This window comes from Anabrus simplex, chromosome 4 (assembly GCF_040414725.1).
Source record: "Anabrus simplex isolate iqAnaSimp1 chromosome 4, ASM4041472v1, whole genome shotgun sequence".
NCBI lineage: Eukaryota > Metazoa > Arthropoda > Insecta > Orthoptera > Tettigoniidae > Anabrus > Anabrus simplex.
The window spans coordinates 221,215,960-221,242,378 of record NC_090268.1 but is presented as its reverse complement, the minus strand read 5'-3'; the positions used below and the strand labels follow the sequence as shown (position 1 = coordinate 221,242,378).

Sequence of the window (26,419 nt, the reverse complement as noted above, 5' to 3'; positions counted from 1 at the left end):
TACCGGAGCCAGAGACATCCGCGAAAGGACTAGCGAGATGGTTAGCAATCGCGAGGGGATCAGTGGCGACACTGCCTGCAATGGAAATTCCCGGTACAGCAGATGATCCTTGAATACCCGAAATTCGTCGAAGTTTCATCCACACTTGAGATGATGGAGTATGTGACGTCATGGACGACACATATCTCTCCCATGAAGCCTTCTTACTTTGTCGAATAAGAACTCGCGCCTTAGCGCGGAGTTTCTTAAATGTTACCAAGTTGGCCACAGTAGGCTGTCGACGGTAACGTTTATGAGCACGGCAGCGTTCTTTGATGGCTGCTGCCATTTCATCGTTCCACCAAGGAATGAGTTTTTGACGAGGAGTCCCCGAGAAGAACGGAATGGACTCCTCAGCAGCAGCAAGAATAACTTGGGTGACATAAGTTATTTCTTCGCCGACGCTCCGCCTGATATCGTCATCAAAGACAGCTAGTGATGTGTACTTTGGCCAATCAGCATGTTTAAGTATCCATCGAGGGGAAGCCTCGACAGACTTATGTTTCAACAAAGTAAGGATGATGGGAAAATGGTCACTGTCACAGAGATCATCGTGTGTATGCCACTGAAACAGTGGTCTCAGAGCCCCATATGGGGTGATGGGCGTTAAAATCACCCAATAAGAGGAAGGGTGGTGGAAGCTGATCTATAAGATCAGTGACATCAGTTATGTTAAGAGCTTGACCTGGTGGAAAATAAACATTACACACTGTTGTTATGACAGGCAGCGGAACGCGAACAGCTACAGACTCGAGGGGAGTTCTTAATGGAACCTCTTCGCTGTAGGTATCATAACGTACAAAAATGCCAACACCACCGGAAGCCCGGTGAGCATAGTACCGTTCTGTCAAGTATGGTCTGAAATTTCTCAAGACCGTATGATGATCAGGTCTGAAGTTGGTCTCCTGAATACAGACTATACTCGCTGCGTACTCACTAATGAGCTTGACGTAACTCAGCAAGATGCCTGTCATAACCGTTACAATTCCACTGTAACAGTGCCATAGTGTGGACTATAACAGGAGTGTTAGGTTATGAGCGACAAAATGCTCATAAGCCTAAACACTATCTACTTCTACATCCGTAGATGTAGAGGACAGCGCGACATCCATCCCGTCATCTAAAGATGGCAGGGGTGCCGCCCAGAACTTCGACGCTTGTCGGGGGCGAGTAGTTCCCCTATGAGGAGAGCGCGCAGGTTTGGGAGCAGGAGTGCCTCCAGGCGTAGACTAATACCCCCCAGATGGGGGGCATGACTTCTCCTTCGCAGGGGAAGGCCGAGAGCACTCAGCATGGGCGCTCTTCTTCCCCTTCTTTTTTTCGAGTTTAGACGGGCTGGGAGATGGTTTCCCAGCCCTGATCGACGATGCCGCCTCCGTCAGCTGGGGCACGACTTTCGTCGACCTCCTAGGGGGGGGAGACTTAGTCGTCCCCCCTTGCTGTGCCGGCTGGTAACTGCCAGCCTGCACAGACTTCTGGTTGGTCGAAGGTGGGGTGGTACCCCCTTCGAGCTTTGACTATTTGCGACGTTGCTGGGAGCAGCAACAGTCGCCTTGGGCGCAGCGGTCTAGACAGGTGTCGAGGTTGTAAATGACGAACCTGGAAGACTCTGAGCTATCAAGCTATAGTCAAGTGTACGGGCAGGTGTATTCGTAGAATTAAACGTCCGACGCGCTTCCTGGTAGGAAAGGCCATCCAGGGTCTTGATCTCCTGGATCTTCTTCTCACTCAGGTATGTCGGACAATTCCGATCCCGAGGAGAATGAAAACCGGAGCAGTTAGTGCACTTGTATGGAGTTGTGCATTCCTCCGTGTCGTCAGCTACTCGTCCACATGTACCACATACAGCCTGATTCGAACAGCGAGATACCATATGTCTGAATCTCTGGCATTGATAGCATCGCATAGGAGGCGGGATGTACGGCCTCACATCGCAAGGATAAGTTCTTACCTTGATTTTCTCTGGTAACACTGACAACTTGAAATGGACAATGAAGGCACCAGTGGCAACGTCTTCACCAATGACCTTGCGCGTAATGCGCCGGACGTGTGTCACGCCACGGTTCTTCATGTCTTCCATCAACTCATCGTCAGTGTTCAAAATAAGGTCGCGTTGAAAGATGACTCCGCGAACCAGGTTCAAGGACTTACGCTCCTCCACTTTGACGGCGTTTTCGCCAAAGTGCTTGCACTTAAGCAACTGATCAGCTTGCAGTGCTGTACGAGTCTTTAGAAGCAAACTACCGTTGCGCATTTTTTTAAGTTCCTCCAGTTCGCCGTAGACGCCTTCGATGTGCCTACTAAAAAGGATCGACTTCACCAGCTTAAAATCATGCCTATCGGTTCTGGTAGCAACCAGAAACCTAGGGAAGCTGGATCCCATTCCTTCATGCTGCGCATGTTCCCAGGGAGTTGATACTCTCAGGGAAGCAAAAGTTAAAGACTTAGGTGGGAGACCACCTTGAGAGAGCCGACTTCGTTTGGAAGCCATGCCCAATAGCTTCCTCCCCAAATGCCACCCACTCCGATCAGGGGTCTCTGTAGCCGAACCAAGCAGCCAAGGCAATACCCACCTGGTCGTAGCAGGTACTGCCTGGGGTCCGATGTTGAACGATGCCTAATACGTGATGACTGAGGCAATGAGCACTAGGACTCCCTTCCTCCAGTCACCCGCAATAGCACGTACCCCATAGCATGTACAGAGCTCTAAATATAGAGAAAAGATAAAAAATAATTAATAATAATATGTCCTTCTGGCATTCGGCTGTGCGGGGACCTGTGTTGTCAGGCGGATACTACTGCCAAGGTACATGGCGCTCCCACCACGCAATGGCCTTGGGTGGACAATTGCGGACTTTTGGGCGTAATCACACACGTAAGAGGCCCATCTCCGGGCAGCACGCACATCAAAATATTTAAATGATCTACATCTAACCCTCGGAAAAATAATAAAAAATAAAGAGGGGACCATGGCCACATGACCCTTTAAGTCGCCTTCTACGACAGGCAGGGATTACCTGTGAATGTACTCGACCCCTCCCATCCACAGGAGGTCCAACACATTATACCAAACCGCAATCCATGTCCGCGCCTAGGTCGCCCCTTTTAGTCGACTCATACGACAGGCAGGGGGTACCGCAGGTGTATTCTACATGTGCGTCCCCCACCCGCAGGGGGTAGTGTGTTTGGTCCGCGAGAGGTATTTTATTTCCCTCAAGTCCGCCGGCAAGCCGGTTAGGACCCCCCTATCCGCCACCTGGGACGCGCCGTGTGGGAGTATGACCTCTCCCCCTGCTATGCCTTCGTAGCAGGTTCGTGGTAATGGCCTTTTAACATCTTTATTTCTTGCTAGCTCAGCAGTTTATCCCTCGGGGAAGGTCCGAAACCTTTTCAATGTAACCTACCTCTCTAAAAATGTAACTTAGTGCCGGCTTATATAAAAATTTCTTATTACTTTAACTGTAAATCGGGGATAGAGAGTGCTTTACCCTCTCGAGCTCCCCTTCATTTTGAGTTGAGGTGACTACGTTTTCATAACCGATTTTCTACTCTTAATGTATTAAAATTTTCTTATACGAGTCACCTCCCTAGTGTGGGAATAGCCCCTGTAGGTTTTATAAGGTTTCATGTAGGAGTGCAAGCAACGACTCCATTCATCTTGGTATTTAATTCATCTGTTCTTTTCCACTGAGGTCCAGTAGGTTGGGTACGAGATACCCCCGTTTCATTTGATGTAAGCGGTGCCTTGATGGCAATTTGTGTAAAAGTCTGGTATTGCCTTTAATAGGCTTGAAAAATTGAGAGCGGCTCAGCTCTTTCTTGTGTTTGAAAAGTGCCTCTGGGAGGCTTGAGGTTAAAAGTTGGGAGCAAGTGCTCCATGTAATTAGGGGTTTTCTGCCCTTTGGTAATTTGTGGTTGTGAGCTGAGAGCTCAGGAATTACTTGGGGCTCGAAGCTCAGATCTTGTAATGATCCCCTAAAATTTGTGATTTCGTAGTACCTGATGTTGGCTTGTTGTTTATTTGTTTCTTGTTGAATTTTGAAAGTCTATATGAAAATTGTTAAGTTCTGAAAATATAACCTTTATGAAAACTTTAATTCATCGTTCGGACTTGTAGTTAGACCCATTCCAGCCCGCACCTTCTTTCCCCTCTGCCTTCCACGGATAACTCCGTAATAATAATAATAATAATGACGAGGAGATCTAGGATATTCTCTACCGAAGATTGGTATTTGAGGCTGAGTATTGTTTTGTTTGATGGATGCAGACAACATGATATACCAGGCGAACCAGCTGCCTCTTATAATGTAGTTTTATACCAGCCACTGTTTATAGACCACCTGAAAACATTGATCACTGTTGTTATAGAAATAAAACAAAATGAATGCTAAAGAAAAAAACTCCATCAAGGACGTTGTGATGGCTCTAATTTCTCTTTATTTGTCCTAAGAGCCAATAACAATGGTGGTAATAAACAAGCAGGGCACATGAAGCCAATAGCCGACATACTGATAGGCTGTGGTTTGCTGAGGGTAGTGGAAGTACATCCTATACCAAACTTGACAAACATACAGGTGTTTACCAGTCGAATATGGCAGTAAATGACTTGGCAACGTGGGACTCCATCCTCTGACCCTGCTATGTTCTAACAAGCACTCTGATACTTAGCCCACTCAGGGACAGAACAAATGTGTAAGGTGCTTTGTTTAAGGATATCTAGAGTGCACATCTGCTCCACTTTGCTGTTTCTTGTCACTATTTTAAATGTTAAGCTAATCACTTGGTATAACTAGGTAAATGTACAACTGATTTAAAGGATGTCATAATATTGTTCTCATAGTACAAAAGGTTGCAGTGTCAGTGAAGTTTTTGTGGCTGAAGATCATAAAAATCACAGCAACCAGCTTTTGGGTTGTTAGGCCATGCTCAAGTTTAACTGATGAGCCCAAATAGCTCGTTCTGCACACAAACACACACACGTGGCTGTGAGGGTATGCAAGCACAACTAATGCATATTAAAATTATAAGGTGCACTTGGTTTGCCTGATATAGTGACCAGAGGTTTGTCCATTCCAGCTGGAAATGAGATCAAGAGAGACTTGCCAGACAGCCCATCAGGATGAGCACCCTCATGTAAAGAATATGTTTAGAAAATACTTAAACAGAGGAAATCAAAGAGGAATTTGGAAAAGAATCACAGTTGAAAGAGAGCTAATTAAAACTCCTAGACCTGCCGATTAAATTGTTATTTTATCTGAGTCTGTGGAAGATTTGGAGAAATTGCTGAATGTTATGGAGAGAGTCTTGGAAAGGATGTACCAGATGAAAATAAATAGATAAATCCAAAACAAACGTAACAAAATGCAGTTCAAGTTGGTGATGAAGGAAGTATTAGATCATGTAATGAAGTATTGTATGAAGTAGATTAATATTGTTACTTGTGTAGCGGAATAACTTAACGATAGCAGAAAAAAGGAGGACATAAAATTCAGATGAGCACAAGCAGGGAAAGACTTTCTTTAAAAAACAAGAAAAGCTTACTTCAGACTTCACTAGGAAAATGTTTTCAAAGACTTTTGTCTGAAGTATGGTATTGGAAGAAAGTGAAACAAGAACTAGCTCAGTAAGAAAGAAAATAGAAGCTATTGAAATGTGGTGTTACATAAGAAGAATGGTTTGGTCAGAAGAAGAGATAGGATTGTAAGACATGACTTCAGTGTGTACAGGTGAATAGTATGGGTAGAACAAGGAATTAATGTGAGGAACAGATTAGATTAGGCTAACACAGAATAGGGTGGCATGGAAATCTGAATCAAACCAAATAACAAAGGATTCTCACCGAGCAGTTGACACACACTCCTCCACCAAGATAGTCACCCTGGGTGTTGAGACTTAATCTCGCCATGGCAACGTCTGGGTCGTAGCGACAGCTCTCTGCGTGGCCGAAACACTCGCAAGGCTCGCATTGGGCTCCATCCTGGGGTGTGCCAGCTCGCCACGGGTACTGGTTGAAGAGTGGACAGCACCGATCACAGTTGTTACCACAGGTATTATGCTGACACTCGCATCGAGGGTGCTAAGACAAGAAATAGAACCACTAGTGACACAATTGATCTGTATACTTGTGTCTTCACACAAGGAGTGGATTAACACAATTTTGTCAGGGATGCAAATTAAAGGTCTATCTTTGGGAGCACAGCGGGAAATTCCAAGTTTTTTTTTTTTTTTGCTAGGGGCTTTACGTCGCACCGACACAGATAGGTCTTATGGCGACGATGGGATAGGTAAGGCCTAGGAGTTGGAAGGAAGCGACCGTGGCCTTAATTAAGGTACAGTCGCAGCATTTGCCTGGTGTGAAAATGGGAAACCACGGAAAACCATTTTCAGAGCTGCCGATAGTGGGATTCGAACCTACTATCTCCCGGATGCAAGCTCACAGCCGCGCGCCTCTACGCGCACGGCCAACTCGCCCGGTAATTCTAAGTTAAATTCTCAGGATAAAGTTTTGTAATGTTATTCTCAAAATGAGCCACATACAAATCAGATATAACAATAATGTAGAGCAGGGCCTCTCAAACTCCCAAAATCTCACGCGCGCAAACCGAGGCGCAAGGGCTCCGTGCACTGTCCATCGGTCTGACTCGGTTGGTGTAGTGCGCTGAGAGCGACAAAGCGTTCGGTGGTAGACGGCTTGTTTATCAGTGAAATAGATACGCGCAAGACAACAACATACTCATGGAACAACCTATTTCGAACGAAGCAAACACTTCCGAAAGTCTATTTCAATCGAACTGACAACTTCCGTATTCTCAGTTGTGACGGTAAAGCCAAATGCTTAATCTGTGGGACAATAATTACATGATCATCAGCATGATCTATTTTTCGATACAAAGGCTTTGCTCAAATTCTATGAAAATTTGTCAAAGGAAGATTTTCCTAAGCTGCATCAAGAATCAGCTAAGTTTATTTCTATGTTTGGTTTCACATGCATATGTCAAAGTTTTCTTTTCTTTTTCTGTTTTGACTTGTACAAAAACTAGATTGCATGTGAGTATTTCTGATCGTAATTTAAAGAAAGCTCTCAGAATTGCTGTCAGCCGATCTCTTGTTCCGAATATTACTGATATAATTGCAAAGAAAAAGGAAAGAAGAGCTAGAGAAGATACATTGTCTGCAGAAACCAAATTGAAAGATGAGTTTTTAACACCGGTAACAATGTCGCATACAACTAAGTGTCTCCGCTCACCGCACGTAAATATTTTCCAGTGAGGGGCATATCAGTGGGAAAGGTGAAGAAGGCCGAGACAGGCCGAACGGGTGAGAGAGATGTAGGGAAAGAGGAGTGGGGGTTTACACTCGGGTCAACCTAGTGAAGTCGTCTCCTGCACCTTGCGCCGCATAGTGCACGGGCGCATGCACCCTGAGAGGCCCTGCTGTAGAGAATAAGACATTTCTGCATGCTAACAGAGGAGAACTGAATCTCAGCTGATAGAGCAGGTGGAGAACAATGGGTCAGAAAAGAAGCAGCTAACGGTCTTACTTCTTACTAAATAGACATAGTAACATTCATTAGATAAGCTCAGTAATGTAGGTCTTCGTCACTCTACTCCCTATTTAATGTATATATAACTTGTGGGTAATACTACAGTCAACCTTCGATTATGCATGGTAACCACCCCACATAATAATACAATAGTCACAAACATGGCAAAAGAAGAAAGTTATTTAAAACTTACATCAATGAAAATATAAATTGTACAAAAATGTCTGTGGTTATTTGTAAGAGAGGACCCAGAGCCTTAACTTCTGCTACTTGATAAATAACGAAAGAAAGAAGGAAAGAAAGAAAGAAAGAAAGAAAGAAAGAAAGAAAGAAAGAAAGAAAGAAAGAAAGAAAGAAAGAAAGAAAGAAAAAGTAATTAATATGAAGAAGGCAACCAAGGAGTGGTTGAAGAAGGAACTTGAGTGTTGTTCGTAAGGGAGATGAAATAAAACGGAACCTCGATGTATGAAGATCTGAGTCGTAGACAAGCTGCAATTTGATAGAATTCTGGGTAACTGAAGTACTGAGACAGGAAATGATTGAAGACAGTCTAATGCGCACACAAGCAGGTACATGTGATTGATACTCCACTGCGGTTGAAATTAGGACAGAAAGACATGAAGAATTCATAAGTTAAAATAGTACTGACCTCTGGAATGTACACATTTAGATCATGTAGCTGAGTGATGATTGATTGTAGTTAAAGAGCTAAAACAGCTAGAGAATCTGTTAAAAGCACATTTCACACCCTACTGTATTTCACTGTTTTACTTCTGGTTAAAATCATTCACTGTACTTTAGTGAACTTTGAAAGCTTCTCACTTATTATATATTATTCTGTTTCTGGGAAAACAATACTGATAGAGCTTGCAGTTAGAACCACTGTGAGGCTCGTCTGTTAACTTGCTGCCCTGTTATGCTCACTGTTGGTGTTTCAGGAAAGCCAGAATTTACAGAAACTGAATTTGGTGGTAAAAATAAGTAGCAGCAGATGGCCATGAATGAAAATAAATGAAATATGGATGTGACAGTTGCTTCCTTACTTTAGAGTCTTGTGAGATGAACATGGACAGAATTGAGTAGCTTAGGATCAGCTGACTACATGGATCTAATTCTTGCAATAATTTTCCTTTAATGAAAAATATTTTGTTAAAACAGAACTGGAAGTGAAGATAAGTTTTGCCATATATAATTCTGTACTAGCGGTCAACAGGCAATTATTTTTGTTTGATAACTTCAGCCAAGTTTAATTTTACACAGTAATTCATATCTGATGTAAAACTATCATTGACACACTTCAATATAAAATTAATAATGACACAGAAAGTACGAATGTTCTTTTTTAATTTTAATTTTTTTTTTTTTAGCCTGCATGGTTGCCATGATCATGAAGGCGTCAAGTCTATATGGTCTGAGATTATGATTAGCCAGTTTGAGTCTCGCTGGTTGAAAAACATTCACCATCGGAATGTTGGCCGCCAGGGTAGGGGAGGTGGTGGTGTACAATTTTTAACCACTAGATTATGTGCAAAACCCTGAATTAAATTCCAAACCTGTCTGCAATGTCCATATGGAGAGAGGGCATAAGATGCTGTTGATGGTGATTCGTCTATCGGATGGAGATGTTAAGCCTTGAGCAGAACTCTTGGTGCTGTGTGTCTATACCTCTTAGTTCAGATGAATTTATGCGGCATTTTTACGTCCGGATGCCCTTCCTGACGCCAACCTCAGTTGAGGAGCTGATGAAGATCAAATGAAACTGGGTAAGGAAGCAGCCTGTGGCCTATCAATAGGAATTGCCTTAGCATTTCCCTCTAAGTGAAAATGGGACACCACAGAAAGCCATTCTCACGACAGCCGACGGTGGGCCTCGAATGCAGAGCTTCTTGGCTCTGTAGCCGGCCTCTCTACACGGTGTGAGACGAAATGAAATAATAACTGAAATATACCCACTGATAAGGGTTTTAAAAAAGATGATGAAGAAAATGATTATGAATTGAAAATAATCGGTGGATTTAACTCACAATGCCTTCTTTTCTTACGAAATTATTTTAAAATATATTAAAATGCAATAAAATTGAATATGCATTGCTTTTGAAGTGAAATGATTGTTTATTCAGTTTAAAAGCTCATCCCGTCAAAACGATACTTAAAAATATCGTCAGCGTAATTAACAATGAAAAAATCTACAGCCTGTTTCCAGTCACTCGACCGGGTCAGGAATGGAATGAAAGAAGCCCCCATCTAGCGGCGAGGATAGGAATCGTGCCGGCTGCCGAAGTCTGTCGCAGTCCTCTGGGGCAATGATAAATGACTGACAGATGAAATGAAATATTAACGGAGAGTGTTGCTGGAATGAAATATGACAGTGAAAACTGGAGTACCTGGAGAAAAACCTGTCCTGCTTCCGCTTTGTCCAGCACAAATCTCACATGGAGTGACCGGGATGTGAACCACGGAACCCAGCGGCAAGAGGCCGGCGCGATGCCGCCTGAGCCACGGAGGCTGCCGTAATTAATAATAAGATATTTTATTTTATTTTTTACAATCTGCTTTACGTCGCACGGACACAGACAGGTCTTATGGCGACGATGGGATAGGAAGAGACCGTGGCCTAAACTACGGAAAACCACCTTCAGGACTGCCGATACTGGGGTTCGAACACACTATATCTCATATGCAAGCTGACAGCTACGTGATTCAAACCGCGCAGCCTCTCACTCGGTTTAAAAAAATTAAAATGAATAAATATAAGGAACGCCACGTTTATACACGATAAAACAGGCCACTATCCCTCATAAAACAGATGACTGCTCGTAGGATGACGGAGATGGGACTCGGAAGTTTTAGACTACGGCGCAGATCGCCCATGATGTGTACCACGGTACACCGACCGCTGCAAGGACACGCCGTGTGAATGAAAATAAATTTCCCTAGTATAAAATGAGTGTTTTATAATAAGAATCTACTTTTGAAACGTGTGTGCAACATTTCGTCAGTGTTGAACGGGTGTGGGGTCTGGACACTGATAGAATTGACAATCAATCGAGTAGAATATGGCTTCACGAGAAAATACTTCGTATTCCACGCACAGGTCGAAAATCCAAGAAAGAACCGAACCAAAGTTAGATAAGAATTTGTAACAACAATGAAACTGGCATCTTGAGCACAAATCTGCCTCTTCTCAGAGCAAAATATCCCAGCCTCATTTGTGGCTCAGACAGAATGGAAGCTTCTAATAATGGCGTGTGGCCTCCGAAGAGTCCTGCTGCAGCTCTTTCGAGTTGACCCTGTATAGCCGTAGAGGCTCCTATCTGTTTGTGGTGATTTCTTTTTGCCTAATTTCGTCATTTAAAAAAAGTTATTTTGGTATTATTTTTCGCTATTTTCATTTTTATTTCGTCAATAATTTCGCTATATTTTTCCTCACTTCAGTAATAAAACTTAAACCAAAAGGTAGTTAATAGCATAATTCCAACAAAACATTTTATTTTTACATATGTATACGAAACATGAGATTTATGCTTGTGCTGAAAACACATATTGCATATATCAAAGCATGGATGTTTGGAAAAAATTATCCTGTCACTTTAAAAAGACATAGGGCCTAGCCTACGAGCATAATTTACACATCAGTCTGAAAAAGACAGAGATAGGACTGTTCTCTTGTCAGACATCGTAGTACATTACATTGAAAATGACCTCTCATGTTACTGACCGGGATGCATAAAGCCTTCACTGCAACTTCCACAAAATGGCCATTTATTCTGACATCAAGGAAAGAAGATTGGCTATCACATCAATATCTTTACCAGCTCTACATGAACGATCAACTATGTCTGAAGGTTCTTGAAGGATGCGAATTTGCTTTATTAGATGGGGGACTTCATCATTTTATAAATCTCCTTTCATTATGCTTCTTAGATCAAAGAGTTATTCCACATAATGTCGTCAATTATTTCGCGATTTTGTTTAAAGGTAAATACTTTCGCGTTTTGAGCCAAATTTGTAAAATTTCGTGATTTCGCGCTTTGCGATGAACAGGTGCCTCTACATAGGCGATCTCCGTGTCTGTGAGTATGCGGCCCTATGATGCCTTCAAATGATGAAGACGACACACACACAGAGCTCCCGAGCCATCGGAATTAAGCAATGAACCTTACATTCCCTGAGCCGGCTACGAATCTAAGCTGCTGAGGTGCTGCAATAGAAATTTCTGGCTCAGAGAGGAAAGCACTCCTCATCCGGCGTTTGTGAATTCAACAGACAGGGCGCGGAATGTCACTAGTGCTGGGGGAGCAGGGGGAAAAACGTGGAGCTGTCGAGAGCGAGTACGACTTTCCTTGTAAGGCACAACCTGCTGGTATGTGGCGAGCCATCACGAGTGGATCTGGGATTACAGGCGGCTTCTTAATCTTCAGGTCACGCTTCAATCCCGGCAGAGGTACAGGATAAAGGAGATATAAATTAAAATGTAAACAGCCTACGCGATGGGGTTAAAGCAATTGTTGAGGAGTGTGAAAACAGGTGCGTGTCGTTAAAGTTGTAAGCAATGGTACGGACTCAATATAATATTATAACAGAGAAGTCAAGAGATTGAGAAGGAGGTGCAGGTTAGAAAGAAATGGAGTCAGAAATGGTTGTGGAATTAAGGAAAGATTAAAGGAACGTACTAGAAAATTGAATTGAGCAAAAATTTCAGCTAGTTTAGGAATAACATCACGGCAAAGTTTCCTGGCAGTCATATGTTTGTTAGACACAAATAGAAGGGTATGTACACGAAATTTGATGTTTGCTGTTTAAAGCGGCCTAACAGCTAGGTCATCGGCCCCTAGTGGTACGAGGTGCAACGAAATGAAATTTAAAACTTTAAAATGTATCCACTGACTAGAATCTAATACGAATGGTGATGAAAAAAGGATCGTGAAACAACAATCAGTAGATCCAATTCACAATGCCGTCATTACTAGGATGATACGTATTATTTAAAGGGGTCCAAAATCTAGGTCACCGGCCCCTCATAATGATACTAATCACTGGTAAAGCAGACTCATGGTGTTCCTCCTACAGTGGTACTAATCACAGGTAATGTAGACCCACGGTATATCACAAATTATGGTAACGCCGACAGGCAACACAGACCCGTGGTGTTCCTCACTTAATGGTACTACTCTCAGGCAACGTAGACCCATGGTGTTCCTCACCTAATGGTACTACTCATAGGTAACGTAGACCCATGGTGTTTCTCATAAAGTGGTACTACTCATAGGTAACCTAGGCCCATTCTGAACATAGTGGAACCGACCAGTGGAATACACACGATGACACTTCTCACAAGCAACGCCAGACCCGTAGTGTTTCTCGCATAATGGTACTGCTTCTATATAATGTAGATCCATGGTTTTCCTCGCAAGGTGGTACTAGTCGCAAGTAACGTCGACCCATGATGTTCTGCACGTAATGGTACTAATCACAAGCAGTCTCGTGGTTCTAATTTCATCATCCCTTGGCTACCCCTTTAGGCGCCTCTTATGACAGGCATGGGATACCGAGGATGTATTCTTCGTCTGCGTTCCTTAGCCGGTAAGGTTATTCCAGTGAAGCTCAATGAACAAGACAATTTATAGAAGCATTCTATCAGCAGTTTGTAAAGATAGAGGAGGTGACTATCTGTAATACTGGCGAAGTACTGACATTTACCTGTGATGATAAAGTTATTGACAAAAAGATATTGAAGTTGAAAACTAGAAAATCAGCTGGGAATATTGATACGAGTTTTGTGGATATACTGAAGGGAAATAGTGCCCAATCTGAAATTACTATTTGATTACTGTTTGCATGAATAATCTATACCAAATGAATGGATAGTTTATCTCCAGTGCACAAAGGAAAGGGTGATAAACATAAAGTGGACAGTTACAGGCCAGTCAACTTGACTTACGATATTAACTACTTTTGCGAAACACTAACTGGTTTTATAGAAGGCAGTTTCGGTAAGGTTATTCCAGTGAAGCTCAACTAGTAGCATTTCAGCAAGACACAGCCGATATTCAGGTCAAATGGACTGTATTGCTATACACCCATCCAAGGCTTTGGACAGGATGGGTCATGGGAGACTATTGACGAAAACGATGGCTACTGGGCCAAACAAAAGAGTGGTTGAATGAGTGGCTCAACTTCTGGAAAAGAGAACTCAGAGGGTTAGAGTAGGTGAAGTGTTATATTTGATGTCTGGTTCCACGGCAGTGGTCCAAGCGTTCGCGGTCGGGTCGGGGATTTTAACCTTCATGTTAATTTCCACGGCTCGGAATCTGGGTGTGTGTGAAATCTTCAATATTAGATTTCACCTTAGGTAGGGTCCCAGGCTCAGAGACGGCGTCAAGTCGGAAGACCTACAACAGGATAGTATTATATCTGACCGAGCGCGTTGGCCCTGCGCTTAGAGACGCGGAGCTGTGAGCTACATTTGGGAGATAGTGGATTCGAACCCCACTGTCGGCATCCCTGAAGATAGTTTTCCGTGGTTTCCAATTTTTACACCAGACAAAGGCCACGAGCGCTTCCTTCCCACTCCTAGGCCTTTCCTATCCCAACTTCGCCATAAAACCTATGTGTATCGGTGCGACGTAAAAGAAAAGCACCTCTAAATGAATATTTGTTTATAGTTGAGAAGCTGATGAGGGCTCTGTAACCTGGAGCAGATCTTACCACACTCAGTCAATACACGAGATAAATTCAAGCAGACCTGTAAAAACTGTGAATGTTGACAAACTGAAAGGGGATTGATATCAGATTTCGACAACACCTGGCGACACTTCGGCTCAACAGTTGCTGTACATCTACACGACACAGGACTAAAGTATCAAATATTCAACATTCTCTCACCATTTTGCCAACACATCCAAAAGGGATAGAATTGAACAGTTTACACATTCTATAAATGTATTCCAGAAATTAATTAATAGATCCTCAAGACTCAGTGATAAAATTTAAAATGAATATTTAAAAACAATATTAAATTTTATCAAGAGCTTTCGGGCCTCAGGCGACAACGCGCCGGCCTTTCTCCGCCGACTTCTGTGGTTCAGATCCCGGCCACTCCATGGGAGATTTGTGCCTGACAAAGCGGTGGAGGGAGAGGTTTTTCTCCGGGTAGTTCAGTTTTCCCTGTCATCTTTCATTCCAGTAGCACTCTCCAATATCATTTCATTTTATCTGTCAGTCATTAATGCGACAGGCATCGGCAGCCGGCACATTTCGTCGTATCCTCGCCGCTGCATGGGGGCTTAATTCATTCCATTCCTGACTCGGTTGAAACTGGAAACAGGCTGTGGATTCTTCATTAAACGTTAAAAGCAACTGTGCGTTTGTGAGACGACACGCTCCTACAGGTGACTCAAATGCTATAAATGCTAGAGGCCTAGTATAATATTCTTACAAAGCAATCAAGCGGAGCAACAATTATTCCGGGCGAGCGAAATAAAACGAGCCCAGAAAATATTTACAATAGGACTGGCGCGGGATTAATGCTTGTTAATGAACATCACAGAATATGCTGGAAATAGCCCAATCTCTAGAAATGAAAAACTGAGTATCCACAATTCCTGACTCCACTTCGCTCAGAACTCAACTCGCGAAGGTGCGTCTGGACGCTTAAACGCAGGGGTTTCCAGATGGCGGCCTGCGAAGCCATATTTTGCGGTCCGCGAGGGATTTTAAAATATTCTATGACATGTGAAGAAAATTTACAAAAACTACTTCATAGCTCGTTCAAGAATGTATTACTTTCTGTACCCTTTATAGACCCAAGTAAGAACTAATTATTCTTCTTATTTATCTGCTTACCCTCCAGGGTTGGTTTTTCCCTCGGACTCAGCGAGGGATCCCACCTATACCACCACAAGGGCAGTGTCCTGGAGCTTCAGACTCTGGGTCGAGGGATACAACTGGGGAGGATGGCCAGTACTTCGTCCAGGAAGCCTCACCTGCTATGACGAACAGGGGCCTTGCGGGGGGATGGGAAGAGTGGAAGGGATAGACAAGGAAGAGGGAAGGAAGCGGCCGTGGCCGTAAGTTAGGTACCATCCCGGCGTTTTTCTGGAGGAGAAGTGGGAAACCACGGAAAACCACTTCCAGGAAGACTGAGGTGGGAATCGAACTCACCTCTACTCAGCTGACCTCCCGAGGTTGAGTGGACGCCGTTCCAGCCCTCATACCACTTTTCAAATTTCGTGGCAGAGCCGGGAATCGAACCCGGGCCTCCAGGGGTGGCAGCTAATCACACTAACCACTACAGCACAGAGGCGGACGAACTAATTCATTTTTTAATATTACTTCCTGTTTTTATGTATTCACTTGGACTGAATCTTTGATTTTTAAAATTAAAATTCAAACTTCGGCGGAAAATGAGCCCTTATAAATGCCAACGCTAGGTCTTAAGCATCATAAAAATGGCTAAGGGATCCATACCAACTTGAACTCCACGCCAACCTCACGGCGGACATTTTAAGCAACGTAGCATGCAATGAATACCAAGAAATACTTTAATTTCCACTGATGTACGAAGCGGATTCAATTCTTCGTTCTTCTCTCATCGGTAGTACTGACTGGTACACAGTCGAATAAATTTTCAGGGAAGTACTCCTGGAAGTACATTGCTGGGATTTTAGCCCCTTACAACTGTATATCATTGTTCCGTTCTCACTACTTTTGTCCTTCTTTAAGTTTTGTTTTGTCTACTTTATTAATTTGAGTTTGTCTTTCGTTTTTAAATACTTTTTTTCATTTATCAAATGTTAATTCAAATGAACTGACATTGTTGGCTGCTCTTCTTCAAAATTCAACTGTCCTGGGTATACTAGTGTTTATTTTTAATTCCACTCGTTTATGCAATTGTAAAATACTGTTTTAGGCAATTAAAATTGATTAAACATTAATTTCAATTGACTATGGATATTATTTCATACTGGTACCTCTGTTCTACTTGCGGAATTTTACGAAAATTGGCCTATGATTAAAGTCCGGCCTGCGATAATGCCTAAGAGTGCCAATGTGGCCCACGAGCCCTTACTAATTGAAAACCCCTGCTCTAGACACATCACAGAAGATGCAGGAGCAGGCTCATATAAGGAAATGAAGAAATTAACAGGTTACAGGGAGGAGTGGAGAAGAAGATTTGCTGCCAACCTATGTTCGGATTCAAAATTAACAAGACTTCTTGTCTGCAAGGACGATGACCTTACTGTTCTGTTCTTCTTCTTCTTCTTTTCCTGCCGCTTTTCCCACACCTGTGGGGTCGCGGGTGCGAACTGCGTCGCACATGTGGATTTGGCCCTGTTTTACGCCCGGATGCCCTTCCTGACGCCAACCCTCTATGGAGGGATGTAAGCACTATTGCGTGTTTCTGTGGTGGTTGGTAGTGTAGTATGTTGTCTGAATATGATGAGGAGAGTGTTGGGACGGACATATACACCCAGTCCCCGAGCCAGAAGAATTAATCAGAAGCGATTAAAATCCCCGACCCGGCCGGGAATCGAACCCGGGACCCTCTGAACCGAAGGCCAGGATGCTGACCATTCAGCCAACGAGTCGGACACTGTTCTGTTCTTCTAAACTTGTATTTTAACCATTGCTCCACATGGCACGATCACGTAGATCATGGCGACTCTTACGAATTTAATTTCATTAGTTCATTCACTATTATTGAGGGGCATGTTGCATTGTTTCTGTACCTCTGTTCTATTTGCGAAATTTTACGAAAATTGGCCTGTTATTAAAGTGCGGCCCGCGATCATGTAGCCCTCGAGCCCTTACAAATTGGAAACCCCTGCTTTAAGGCATGCACAACAGTATATGCGGGTCTTTTCTGATCATGTTTCGACACGACGATCTCTTAAGTCCCACTCGCACAGATAAACAGCGTTAAGATTCGTTGAACTTCGTTCCAGGCTTTCCTTCACTCGAGCAACGTTTTCTGGTGTTCCTCTTTTCGGATAGTTACAGATTTTATTCACCACAGAGCCCGTTTCACGCTATTTTGCCACTAAGTTTTGTATTGCAGACTTTGCTGGAAGTTTTGCCAAAACACTTCCAGTTTTAATCTCTTGCGCAGACAGTTGCGCACATGTTTTCCACGAATCGTGCTTCGCATAACACTCACCAGTGAACACGCGCTGTTTTATCATGAGCAACATTTTGTGTTGCATTCAACTGGTCACTAAACACGTCTGCTCCTCTCACTCAATCACACGTAATCACACAGGGACGGGCAGACATGTGACAGCAACCGAACGGTGCATCGAAATCACGGTTTCCAGCACTTCCTGTGATGGGCAGTTCTACTGTTCATTAACAAGATCCATTTCCGCGTCAGTCTTATAAATATTTTTCGGGCAAGTCACCATTTTGCCCCCTGACGATGGAGCAAAGTCTCTGAAACGTGTAGTGGACGAAACCATTTAATAAAACTTGTAACAGAATAGTCACGGACATAAAGAACATTTTTTATTAGTGTTCTTTTTACAGTGGCGAAGTTAGGGCTCGAGGCCTTCTCTTACACTTAACCACATTCTACTCGAAATCTTAAATAAAATTCTAAGATACTTAAAATAGTTAAAACTGCAAAAAAACAATAGAAATGAAAACGAATTAAAATACATTACTAACTAAATTAATATTAAAACTAATTAATATCAAATACTCTTCAAAATGAATAATCCTCAGGCACGCACACATTCATACATTTTTTTTTTTTGCTATTTGCTTTACGTCGCACCGACACATATAGGTCTTATGGCGACGATGGGACAGGAAAGGGCTAGGAGTGAGAAGGAAGCGGCCGTGGGCTTAATTAAGGTACAGCCCCGGCATTTGCCAGGTATGAAAATGGGAAACCACGGATAACCATCTTCAGGGCTGCCGACAGTGGGGTTCGAACCCACTATCTCCAGAATACTGGATACTGGCCGCACTTAAGCGACTGCAGCTATCGAGCTCGGTATTCATACTTCAACCATTCAGTCAGCTGTCCTCAGCAGGCGACCTTAAATCTTGACAAAGAGCTAGTTTCTCTGACCTGAGCTGGCAGGGAATTCCATAGTCTGGCACCGGTAACAACAAATGATCTATTTATTTGTGCGGTGCACTGGAATAGAAAGAAAGGATCTCGAACGTGTATTTAAGTTTTGAAATGATGATAAAAAGGTGAATTTAGAAGAAATATACAGTGACTGACTTTCAGCTAACACTCTAAACACCAGCGTTAAAGTGTGTAGCTGCCGACGTTTACCAGGCTTCGGCCATGAGACAGCCTGTTAGTATGGGGTGATATGAACATCGTACCCAATAATGTAAATAAATCGCAGGCAGAAATTCAGTGCTCGTAGAATTTTAAGTGTTTCTTCTCTCGTCATGTCAACTAAAACAACGTCACAATAATCAAGAATACGGAGAACCAGTGTCTGTATTAGTTTGACCTTTAGCTCAAATGGAAATACTGTACATCCCTCTGTGAAGGGTGAAGCACTCCAAAAATCTTTTTTACGTATTTCTTTCGTGTGATCAGACCAATCAAGTGTGTCATTCATAATTATTCCGAAATTTTTAACCGTTTTACTGTGGGGAATAATGTTACCATTCAGTAGGATAGACGGGATTGCGACATTGTTTGAGCAGCTCAGTAATTTTCGTGATCCAATTATGATTGCCTGAGATTTTGTGGAGTTTAGTATAAGACAATTTCATTGAGCATATATACTGAGTCGTCGGAGGACATTGATATGTTTTAAAATATTCTGCTACAGCACTAAAGTTAAACTTGCTAAACTGACTTAGTTATGTTATTCTAAAATTAAAAACTACCGTTGTTTAAATGATGTAGACGAACCTGGCTGTCGCCGCTCTGGGGACAGTTGCTGGCGTGTCCGAAGCAGACGCACTGCCCCCCGATGCTGATGTCCTTGATGGAGTAGAAGAGGCGACGTCTCATGGAGGCGTCATCGAGACCAGGGGACACGGACATGAACTCGGCGTTCAGTGTTCGGATCTTCTGCAGGCGGAGCCTCACGTAGCGAGCGAGGGTGAAGTCCAGCAACTCAGCACTGGAATCGTTAGCGCCGGGCCTCCCGTTCACCAGCGATGTGTGGATCTACAACAAGAACAACACCCTGTACTCGGCAAATGTCGCCACCCTATTCTCATCACTGCTGCCAACTTTACTAGTCACATCAGACATGGCCACCAAGAAACTAACCTCAATGTAAGTATCAATAATGGAGGTTCCCTTACCCTAGTAAATGATAAATCAAGATATTCATAATTAAGTCGGTTTTCAAGCTCAATGAGGAATTAGGAAATAAACACTCTCTCTCACCCTCACCCAATTTAATGTTATAATTTTTGCCTTTATTTCATGGTGTGGGTTACTCTAGTCACGTCCTAGATAGTGAACCATGGGCAACGGCTGAGTGGCCTAGTACATGGTCCTGAGAGTCGGGATACCAGTTGCTACGGAATGGGAGTGGGCATCTCAGAAATATTTTGAGTCATGACTCTCCTTGTGCTCAGGCGGCTAGGACTATACAATACACCAGTGGTCCCTAACCCGATTTCAATGTGAGAGTCCGGAATAGAGGATACGAAAGGGTGACTGGTAAATGTGGGGAAGATATGGAAGGTAACAGGAATGGGAAGCGTTTGCTGGATTTCCGTGCTAGTATGTCTATATGTGTGTGAATTTCTCATTGAACTGTTCTATGTGTTGTTCCGAAACCACAACAATGAACCAGATAGAGACTGGCAAAATGGCGGGTAGCCCGTTTCTCCGAAACTGGACTGGGAATTAAATGAAATGTGTGTTCCTGTAGTGCATGATTTTAATGTTAGTGTATAATGCCGAATTATCCTTCATAATTATGCTCACAACCAAACAAATGCCAGCCAGATTCACTTCGCTCATTTCATTACAGGATTACTAACTCATTGAACAGATAGTGCGGCTAACAACAGAACAGAGAAAGAGATCAAAGAAGAAGAGAAGCAGAATCCACCCCTGAAAGAGAAGCAAGACAACAGCAGAGCAGAGAAAGAAAACAAAGAAGAAGAGAATCGGAATCCACCCCTGAAAGAGAAGCAAGACAAATAGAAGACAGAAGAAGACATGAAAGAAGAAGAGAAGCGGAATCCACCCCTGAAAGAGAAGCAAGACAAATTGAAGACAGAAGAAAACATGAAAGAAGAAGAGAAGCTGAAACAATACCAGAAAGAGAATCCAGACTACAGCAAGTTAGAATTGCAACAACTACTTCCAGAATGCGCACCTGGAGAACTTTAGAGAATGCAGCTTTCGATTGCCACCCATCAGCGGATTATGCCTCCAATCCTTTGTGTCACATCGGATCAATGTCTATAACATGCCAACACTGTGAAGCAAGGAAGTGGAATGGTGAAACCACAGACATGTGCTGCAGTGGAGGAAAGGTTCAAGTGATGTCGTTAATGAATCCTCCCGAGCCCTTACATACTTTTATAACTGGCGATTCCATCGAGGCTAAACATTTCCTGCAGAATATTAGACGGTACAACTCATACTTCCAGATGACCTCTTTCGGTACCACCAAAGAAATTAGAGAACCAGGATTCATGCCGACTTTCAAGGTTCAGGGCCAAGTATATCATCTCATCGGAAGTCTACGAAGCCTTCCCAATAAAGACCCTACATTTCTGCAAGTATATTTTATAGGGGACAGTACACTGCAAGCGGAGCAACGTTGCAGGAATGTACCACAAACGAGAAAAGATATACAGTAGTATTTCAGTTGCAGGGCATGCTTAACCGTGAAAACTCCTTCGTCCGTAGCTTCAAATCGGCTATGGAAAAGATGAGTCCTGAATTCAATCCGGTTATCTTAGCAGACAAAATCCCATAAGGTGAACATGAAAGGCGATTCAATGCACCGACGACAGCGGAAGTGGCTCTAATAATGGCCGGGGAACATCATGGAGCAAGAGACATAGTTTTAGAACCTGAAAAGCTTCGGACTTCCGCGAACGATTAGAAACAGAGATTCCGCCACCCTGTGTGAAGTACATACAGAACGAAATTACGACAAAGATTTGCTCACAGCGTGCATCGACGAGAACAAGTAAGAAATGGTCCCAGAAGCATTTGACACGATTACCCGAGCTGTTTTTGATAGACGGGGTGGTATATTCTTCTTAGATGCTCCAGGTGGTACTGAGAAGACCTTTCTTCTTATAATCTTATTTTGCAAAAGTGCAACAGAGAAATTAGATTGCTATTGCTATTGCCGATGCTTCGTCCGGCATAGCTGCAACACTCTTGACAGGAGGGAGGACAGCTCACTCAACCTTCAACTTACCCTTAAATCTTACGAGCACGGAAAATCCCACATGCAACATTTCAAGTAGCACAGGAAAGGCCAAGGTTCTTCAGGATTGCAGGCTCATTGTCTGGGACGAGTGTACTATGTCCCACAAATCCGCCTTCGAGGCACTGGATTTCACCTTGAAAGACCTCAGACGGAACAACGATAGAATGGGAAGCGTCACTATGGTGTTAGCTGGCGACTTTCGACAGACGCTTCCGGTTATTCCCCGCGGAACCAGGGCGGATGAAATGAAATGCAGGCCTGCATCAAGTCTTCGTATATTTGGAGCGGCATTGAAAGACTAGGACTGTCAACAAATATGCGAGCAATTCTGAACGGTGACCCCTCTGCCCAGCATTTTTCCGACAATGTACTTCAACTAGGAAATGGTGCTGTGACTTCCGATCTTCAGGATGGACATGTGACCATGTAAAGTATAAGAAGAATTGTTACAACCCAACAACAGCTAAAAGAGGCGTGCTTTCAAATGTGGCGCAGTATTTCACCGATCACGCATGCTTGTGCGAAAGAGCGATTCTTGCTCCAGAAAATGAAGCTGTCAATGTCATCAATACGCAATTGTTACAAGAATTGCCCGGTCATTCACACATTTAGAAGTCTATCGACACGACATGCAATACCGATGAGGCTGTCAACTACACGGCAGAGTTTTTGAACAATTTGGAACCACCCGGAGTACCTTCACACATCTTGAAGCTGAAGATAAGGGCACCGATTATGCTTCTTAGGAATCTTAATCCTCCTTCCCTCTGCAATGGGACTCGACTCTCAATCAAGAACCTGGTGCCCAATATTATTGAAGCCACCATAATGACTGGACACGCTGCTGGTGAAGTAGTATTCATTCCTCGGATACTAATCATCCCTTCGGATACACCCTTTCAATTTAGACGCCTGCAGTTCCCGGTTCGTTTGAGTTTCGCTATGAGTATCAATAAGGCACAAGGGCAATCACTGAAAGTTGTAGGACTCGATCTTCGGAAACCGTGTTTCTCCCATGGTCAACTGTACGTGGGTTGTTCAAGAGTTGGAAATGCAAACTATCTATTCGTCTTAGCTCCAAATGGAAGGAGACGCAATATACAGTAGTATATCCTGAAGCTCTCTAAGGAAAAATGATTTTTCTTGGTATAATATGCGGTCGATATTTTGTACAGACAGGCTTCACACCCAGCTACGGTGTTTGATGTTGAAACATATTTTGGACTTTCAGGAAACTTTTTAGCCCATGAAAAGTAGAGGTCATCGCTTTAGAAAAATATATTCAACCAGGAGAAAGAAATTCTTACACTTGCATTTTATACTGAGCGCCAATTTTGAAACCCTCCCCAACTTGACTGTGACTGGCAGTATTAAGGGGACCTGCCATGACAATGAAACCTCCCCATCTCGATTGTTGCAACACCCCTTACTCGATAGTGACTCCCAATAGGCAATAATGCCTGCCATTATAATGGAAAGTCCCCATGTCCATTTTGATTCACATTAGAAAGCCGGATTTTTCATTTTCGCGTTTATTTGGAAGTTATCAACGAAAAACGGGCGGAAAACGTGTGTTGGAATATGACATTCCAAACAGGTTTCATCATGAAAATATGCATAGATTCATTGTTACTCAGCAATATATACATTATATGGCTAATAGAAGTCAAGAAACCATTTTAAGTTCATGGCATAGGAAGCCATTTCACTCCCTGACACGAGGAGCCATATTCAGTCCGTGATATCAGGAAGTGTTCGTCTGTGTGCATATTGTGCGACACCTAGCCACATCTACGGCACGTTGAGGCCTGGAATTTTTAAACAAAGGTGGGCTCAGCATTTCATCGATCACGAAGTCCGTTTCAAAAAGGAATTCTTGCTCCAAGAAAAGCTGTCAACGTCACCAACAAGCAAAATTTATAAGACATACTCGGTGTTCTATAAACTTACAAATCTATCGACACCACACGTAATACAGAACAGGCTGTGAACCACACGACTTAGCTTTCCAACAACTTGGTGTCACCTGGAGTACCCTGGAACATCTTGGAGCGGAAGGTTGTGAATATGAATCCTTCTCGCTGCAATGGAACACGGCTCTCAATCAAGAAACTAATGCCCAATATTATTAAAAGCACCATCATGACTGGACATGCCGCGTGCGAAGTAGCACTCATTCCTAGGATTTATATCATCCCTTCGGATATACCGTTACGACTTAGACGTCTACAGTTCCACATTCGTTTCAACTTCGCTATGTTCATCAACAAGGCACAAGGAAAATGGTTTATAGTTGCAGAACTCGATTTTCCGAAATGGAACTTCTCTCGTGGTCAACTGTACCCGTACGTGAGTTAGTCCAGAGTTGGAAAGGAAAACACACTATACATCTCAGCTCCATATGGGAGGAGGCTCGATATACTATATCCGGTGGAAAGAAGGTTGTTTTTGTGTAATATGGTCTTTTGTGTCGTTTTAATATGATTTGTACCATCCATTAACCCAAGAGCCGGCCCCGTGGTGTAGGGGTAGCGTGCCTGCCTCTTACCCGGAGGCCTCGGGTTCGATTCCCGGCCAGGTCAGGGATTTTTACCTGATCTGAGGGCTGGTTCGAGATCCACTCAGCCTACGTGATTAGAATTTGAGGAGCTATCTGACGGTGAGGTAGCGGCCCCGGTCTAGGAAGCCAAGAATAACGGCCGAGAGGATTCGTCGTGCTGACCACACGACACCTCGTAATCTGCAGGCTTTCGAGCTGAGCAGCGGTCGCTTGGTAGGCCAAGGCCCTTCAAGGGCTGTTGTGCCATGGGGTTTGGTTTGGTTTATTAACCCAATAGCTTGAGCGCTGAAAGTAAAAATAACATATTACACATGCAATTTATTTAAAAACATTGTGTGTTAAATAAGTTTCGTTTTGCTTTTAAAACAACAGTTTTAAAATATTTAACCATTGAATTAATAAATGCGGGCAAAGCCGCGGGTACATGCTAGTGTGTACATATGCCGTAAGCGTAAGTCAATAAGAATACACAAAGGCTAAGTCTGCAAAACGTACCAAAGTCGAGACAACACAAGATTAGGTTATGTTAGTTTGATAACGAAATTTCCTTCCATTTTAACTGAACTGATTTTTATAGAGGAGGTAACGTTGTTTTCGTTTCGGGAGGCCTTTTTGCAGATTTTTCTTGCTTCTTATACATCCTAATTTAATTCTATACATAAAAACTGAACGAAATAAGACCGTATTAACAAAATTATGCATTTGTCATTTAACACCAACTAGGCTATGTTTTTCGAACATGCGATCAGCAAGTGGGGTCCCTAAACTGCACGGTTAGTGACACCCAACAGTTAGAAAATAATTATAAATCTATACTTCAGTATTGTTAATAATGTTATTTGTTTTTACGTCCCACTAACAACTTTTACGGTTTTCGGAGACGCCGATGTGCTGGAGTTTAGTCCCGCAGGAGTCCTTTTACGTGTCAGTAAATGTACTGACACGAAGTTGACGTATTTGGACACCTGCAAATACCATCGGACTGAGCCAGGATCGAATATGCAAAGTTGGGGTCAGGAGGCCAGCGGCTCAACCGTCTGAGCCACTCAGCACGGCACCTTCAGTATTACTAGAGGAGAAAGACTAAAGGTGTTCGGTTACGTACCAACCATTTTAATACGGCGGCTGTCAGCTAACTGTAGGTCGACTTTTCTCAGAAACCAGTACATTTCTGTAGTGACCTGGACTGTAAGCAGTATGGGACTAACCACCACCGAAAGTTTCTTTCTACAAGCCCAACTGATTGCGAAAGAGATTTTAATATAGGCCATTGTGTTATTAAACGATCTGTGACTTATAAGATAATATAAAGTGTGTAAATTCTAAAGTGTGGCAAAAGTTTGGATTTTAACAATTACTGTATTTGTTTCTATAGACACCCGTGTTCATGAACTACATGTAGGCCTACTTGATATTAGCACAGTGTCTTACAGACGAGAATTCGCGCTGATATACTATAAAAGTGGAGGAAGTTGGCATCCCTCGCAGGTGATCTTATTCCCGAGAGATAGGAGTGTTCCTTGTAAGCTCATGACGGCAACCTCAGGGACACCCGACACAGGAGCTTGGACATTAATATGTTTTATTTTTTATTTTGTCACTTCATCGCCCAGGGATGGTTCTACCCCCGGATTCAGCGAGGGATCCCATCTCTACCGCCTCAAGGGCAGTGTCTCGGAGTGGGATACAACTGAGGAGAAGGACCAGAACCTCTACCAGGCGGCCTCGCCTGCTATGCTGAACAGGGGGCCTTGTGGCGGATGGGAAGATTGGAAAGGATAGTAGAGGAAGAGGGAAGGAAGTGGTCATGGTCTTAAGTTAGATATCATCCCCATGTTTGCCTGGTGGAGAAGTGGGAAACCATAGAAAACCACTTCGAGGATGGCT

At 43.2% G+C, this 26,419-nt stretch overlaps 1 protein-coding gene across 1 annotated transcript in view; it reads right to left on the bottom strand.

Annotated features, from left to right (window-relative positions):
- The window catches only part of wb (wing blister), a 682,542-nt gene that overhangs the window by 375,160 nt on the left and 280,963 nt on the right, over positions 1-26,419 (bottom strand). The window contains exons 4-5 of the mRNA XM_068227209.1: positions 19,467-19,727; positions 5,879-6,115 (exon numbers count right to left, since the gene is read on the bottom strand). Coding sequence (XP_068083310.1) covers positions 5,879-6,115; positions 19,467-19,727 — 498 coding nt within the window. The remainder of the gene's footprint in view (positions 1-5,878; positions 6,116-19,466; positions 19,728-26,419) is intronic.